This window comes from Nicotiana tomentosiformis, chromosome 7, assembly GCF_000390325.3.
Source record: "Nicotiana tomentosiformis chromosome 7, ASM39032v3, whole genome shotgun sequence".
NCBI classification, from domain to species: Eukaryota; Viridiplantae; Streptophyta; class Magnoliopsida; order Solanales; family Solanaceae; genus Nicotiana; species Nicotiana tomentosiformis.
Genome location: NC_090818.1, coordinates 40,269,667 through 40,274,991, shown reverse-complemented (window position 1 = coordinate 40,274,991; position 5,325 = coordinate 40,269,667). Strand labels below are relative to the sequence as shown.

The 5,325-nt window shown below is 33.6% G+C and overlaps 1 protein-coding gene across 1 annotated transcript; it reads right to left on the bottom strand.

Moving 5' to 3' along the window:
• Nucleotides 1-2,169: 2,169 nt before the first annotated feature.
• On the bottom strand, nucleotides 2,170-4,769 carry LOC104107826 (protein CUP-SHAPED COTYLEDON 2). The gene is made up of 3 exons (XM_009616734.4): nucleotides 4,212-4,769; nucleotides 3,573-3,856; nucleotides 2,170-2,939 (listed from the first exon to the last, which is right to left on the bottom strand). Exons 1-3 carry the CDS (start codon nucleotides 4,390-4,392, stop codon nucleotides 2,400-2,402), a joined length of 1,005 nt encoding a protein of 334 aa, XP_009615029.1. The 5' UTR covers nucleotides 4,393-4,769; the 3' UTR covers nucleotides 2,170-2,399.
• Nucleotides 4,770-5,325: the final 556 nt, after the last annotated feature.

Here is a 5,325-nt window from a genome sequence, read left to right as displayed (position 1 = left end):
CAATCATTTCGCCCCCAAAAGGTTAGGTTGTTATGGTTTTAAGTATTTTACCAAACTGCCGGGACTTGTACACTGGCAGAGAATAGAACATTGGTTTCTTTTTCTTCTTAATTCCATTCATCACAATTCGGATATTCACGTTTTGGAGAACCATCGTACAAGTATTATTATCAGCGGCAAATTTACCTTAAGGAAAAGCAGTGATAATGGACACCACTTCATCGAATAATTCAGTGAAATAATTATTTAAAAAAAAAATACAAAATGAAACTACTAGACAATTAACACATCCTATCCAACTTTTGACCTCTTTTAGGTTAAGTATTTACTGAGCCACTGAGCCTAAAATCATTTTGGTGCGTTATATTAAGAAGAAGTTATTTAATGATCGGGCGGATCGGTCGGATATTTACATTCGATTTATCAGCCGTCGACTTTAAATGTACTGATTCGTTGTCAACCGATAAGATATCGGCCGACTCAGTATCGGGTTAGTAATTTTCGGCTAAAAATATACATTTCTTTAAATAATGACCAAATTTTTGACAATTACAACACTTTATTATTAACTCCTGTAATTTTGCTAAAATCAAAAGTATACAGATAACGAAGCCACAACAGTATTATTCTTATTTATACCGTATCCAAAAAACTCAAAAGTTACTAGAAATGTAAAATTAAGGTAACTAGTTGAACTCGTAAAACTAGTTATGACTGAGATCGTACTCTTCAATCTTCTCCCACGATTTTGTCTTAATTCCAACTGACTGTTCTTTCCAATCATAAAGTAGCATCTCCGCTCTTTAAAATGTTACAAAGTAGTTATGGTAAAATGCTACAAACTAGTTAATTAAATACTTTATATATAGATAGGGATAGAAATATAAATATAATAATTATTAATGGGTTAACGTTTTATCCGATAAGAAAATTGAGTAATCCGCCCCCGAAACGATAAACAATTAATTATAACATTTTAGTTCGTTCAACAATCGCTAATCCGATAACTCAATACCAATAAGTTAATTTTGCGGTTCGATTATCCGTTACGGTTCGATTTTGAACGAATACACTTCAAAAAATAAAATTTCTTGAGATGAGTTGCAGGAATATACTTGAATTATGCATACCACATTTGTGGAATGTAAGATGATACTTTATTAGTTCAAGTTACTTTTTTTTTCTTATATCGTATACAGCGTAGATTAGTTAATCAGAACTGTATTTTGCGAGTTTAAGAAAAAGAATTCGGCTTTATGTAATTGAATAAGAAAAAGGTGTATTAGATTAATCGTGTTATGGATGAGAGCTTTTCAAAATAGAAAAACTAGAACGTACACCATTTGCTTTCCAAGTCCGTCAACATTTCAAATATCTAACTGTTGTAAACTTGTAATCATAATATTTTACGATATTCTACAGTAACAAGCAGATTAATAGTTCGTTCATATATAGTAATAGAAAATTTGTGAAAAGAAGAGAATAAGTAATTCTACATTTTCAAAAAGGGCTAACTGTAAGGGTCGTTTGGTAAGTGTAGAATAGTATCGTTATTTGGTTTGGTGTATTAAAAGTTTTGAAATAATAATTCTGTCTTTATATATTCTTATCCATGTATTAAAAACCATGATAATGCTATTGCCATTGTTTACTATGTATAAAAATAGTACTCCATAAATAGGGTGTATAATTAATATAAGTATTAGTTAAATAGATTGAAAAATATTACAACCAAATAAGAGATTAATTAATAATACCAAAGTTAGTACATACATTATTTCCCCTAATACCAAACGATCCCTAAAGCCATAATAATAGAGGGAGCAAAGAAAGCATATAAAAATAAGAAAAAACATGATTTATAAATATAAAAAAAAGAGTAAAAATGATTACATGATGGACTATAAGGTTTATGAACTACTTCCATGTAAGCTTAGTGTGGTTTCGTTTACCCGTAAATTGTTTAATTGTTTCTGAAATTTCTACTTTTCTCTTTTTGAAAATTATTTTTCGTTGGCATCCAAAAACATTTTTTGTATAACATTATGTCGAATGATAAAGGATCAAAATGGAAGACTCATAAGCAAAATAATAGTAGCAAAAGGATAAGTTAAATTTAATTAATAAAGTCACTATCTCTTCTCAATGATAGTCTGGAGTTCTGAGCAATTTGGACCTCAAATGTAGTACGTACGAAAAGACAGCAAAATAATACATGCATTAAGTTACGCCGAACGTTTACAACAACGTGACAATACTACTAAAGCTGCCACACAGTACATTCCTTACCCAACCAAAAGGAAACACTTCAGAACATTAAAACTAATTAACTTACTAATCAAGTACTGATAATATAGAACATCACAGTTAAATAAAGTTACACTTAAATGCATATCCATTCAGTAACTCCACATACAATCAAGTTCAGACTGTTCAACTTTCTGAGTCTCCGGCACCGGCCAATTGGCCATTGACGCAGAAAAACCACCGTGCATGGCCGGAGCTCCACTGGAAAACAACGGAAGCTGCAGGTTCTCATGAAGGGACCTTAAGCTGGGAAAAGTTGAGTTCCTTGTGTAGTGGGTAAAATTAGTGGAAGAGTCAAGAATGGCACTGAAATTAGGAGCTGGCAGTGCATGCAGGCTGTTCGACGAAATGTCAAAGACAGAACTCGGGTCGAAACTGTGTGTAGCAGTTGTGGAGAAACAGGGCACGTGCTCCTTTTGGAAGCTCTCACGATCAGCATTAATGACAGCAGAAGTGGCAGTGTTGCTGTAGGGAGAGGAGTCAAGGAGCGGTGGAAGCTGAGAAACAGAAGACGGTGAACTTACTTCCTGGTACAAGTTGATACTTGAACTTAACCTTTTCTTGCCACCATTTGAATTGCCACCGACAGTGGAACCATTCTTCTGAAAGACCCTTGAAATTACCCACTCGTCCTGTAGAAGAAAATCGAAAATCTTGAGTAAAAAGCTCATCATTGCATTGAAAAATAGATATAAAACAGAAAGTAATGTCATAACGTTAAAAGTCAAAATCGAATGGACTGATTCGACGTAAGCACTGCATGCTACTCCTTGACAAGGCTACCAAGATAAGCTCGAGAAATACATTAAATCGCGATCAACGTAACATGACAGTTTAATGGAGGCAAATTCTTCTCTTGCCTTTATTATGTTCTTTTTTTCAGATTACGACGTCCAACTTTATCATCATTGAGTTACAGTGAAATTACGCGAGCAACTGAGACATCGAAAACGAAGTTTCACAGATCTTTTCTGCTTCAAATCTCTGCTTCTTAGCAGTGATATCAATGATATTTCTGCACAGAATATATGTCCAGTAAATTTCTCTTATTCTCAAAAAGTATGAGTAACTTAAAATACTACTAGTATACATATAGTTGCAGGAGTTAAATACATTTGGTTTGGTATTTTTGATCAAAGACACATTGTATTTGTAAAGGTAGAAAACACCTATTTCTTCAACCACTCTTAGTGTGCTTACACCAACAAATTAAAGACACCATAAATTTATTTCGTAAAAAATACACATTATAGAGCAGTACGTACCTTGGAACTTCTTGAGATGTAGTGATAGGCAAATTTGCCGTCAAGGCGATATTCATGCATAACCCAGTTGCTCTTCTCTCCTTTAGGAGCCCTACCTCGGTAGAAAACTAGGGTTTTCTTCATGCCCACAAGTGCACAAGTCTTAGAGCTGTAAATCTCCCTGTCTTTTCCTGTAGCTTTCCAGTAACCAGCTTCAGTAGCTCTGTTAGTTCTCAGCCCCGTAGGGTACTTCCGATCACGTAGGCTGAAAAAGTACCACTCTTTTTCTCCCATCTTGGCTTTCCCTGCAATATAAATGGAGTAGAAAAAGATGACCTACAATTCAACCCTTTAGTAAATAACTAAGAGGGAAGTTGTGATCTTTTGTAAGCTTGGACAACATTATTGTGTTGAAACTGAGAAGAAGAAAACATTTGAACATAGAAGTTGTGTCTCAAAATAAATTTTACCCAAAAAAGCAAAGTTTTTCTAAGTAAAAAAATAGTGTTACTATTTCACTTGAAAACTACTCAAACAAAAACAATATTCAACATTTCACAAGAATTTTAAATACTACCGAAGTCGGTCATATGCAAATACTGACAGCCCAACCATTATTTTGTAAATAATGAAATATTTTGTGCGGCCAAATTAGTATACCAGGTAGCTCCCAGGGCTCGCATTTGTTGAGGTCAACTTCAGCAATGGCTCGAGCAGTAAAGTTGCCGTCAAGAACCTTCTTCAGTAGGTAGTAAGTGATGAGTTCTTCATCAGTTGGATGGAACCTAAAACCGGGGGGTAAGTTCCCATCACTGCAGTCGTAATGCTGGTAGTTTTCCATTGAAAAAGAGGAATTAATGACTAGCTAACAGAAGAAAATACAACAAGAAACTAGGAAAATAGATAGAGCATATTGTTTGAGACTCGCTAGAAGAAGTTGACGTTGAGAAATGGAAAATGAGTAGTGGGTTATAATATAGATGGGCTGGATATTCATGGGATTTGCTGAAAGATTAGGGGGAGGGAAATCATAAGGATGGATGATGTCGCTGGAAAAATCTGTGCAACTGCCCTGTCCTCTTCTGTTTCTCTGATCATCTCTCTGTACTCTACTCTACTACGGCCCTTATTATCATATCGATAAGCCTAGACAGAAATGAGAGAGGGAAAAAGAGGCCATTTTAAGTAGGCTTGTGAGTTGTGATAACTAGCCCAAGGTTATGGGTAGGGGAAGAGGATGATGTAACCTTTTTGTATATTTTAATTTAACTTATCCACAATCACAATGTATAACTATCTTACACAATCGGATAATATTATAATATGACAGTTAATAATTTTATTTTATTTAGTATTTTAATAATTATTCTTTAGTTATAAACTTTTTTCATAGGAGATCGTAAATTTAATCCTCCCATTAGATCAGTAAATAAAAATGTAATAGATGAACTTTATTGATTCATAACAAATCAAAACTCGGTTGAACACTTCAAATGCGTCTATGGGGTAAAGAAACGCCCATTCACCTTTTATTCGAAATGGTCTTTAAAATTTTAAATTTCAAATTGAATTTTGGAGTTTAGGAAATTCCAAAAAATTATTTTTCAAATTTTTTACTTTAACTCACTCACAAAAATTTAAAAATAGTTCCAAATTGTATTTATGTCCAAACACAACTCTAATTTTTTAATAGCATTTTAACTTGAATTTTTTTTTTTACTTTTTTTCGAAATTTCACAATTCTTATATCCAAACGCCCACTAAGTTCAATCGA

Excerpts from the sequence above, each read along its gene's own strand:
- LOC104107826 (XM_009616734.4), bottom strand. The coding sequence starts at position 4,392 with ATGGAAAACTACCAGCATTACGACTGCAGTGATGGGAACTTACCCCCC. Across the intron at positions 3,857-4,211 it reads CGAGCCCTGGGAGCTACCTG|GGAAAGCCAAGATGGGAGAA; the intron begins GTATACTAATTT and ends TTTATATTGCAG. Across the intron at positions 2,940-3,572 it reads ACATCTCAAGAAGTTCCAAG|GACGAGTGGGTAATTTCAAG; the intron begins GTACGTACTGCT and ends TTTCTTCTACAG.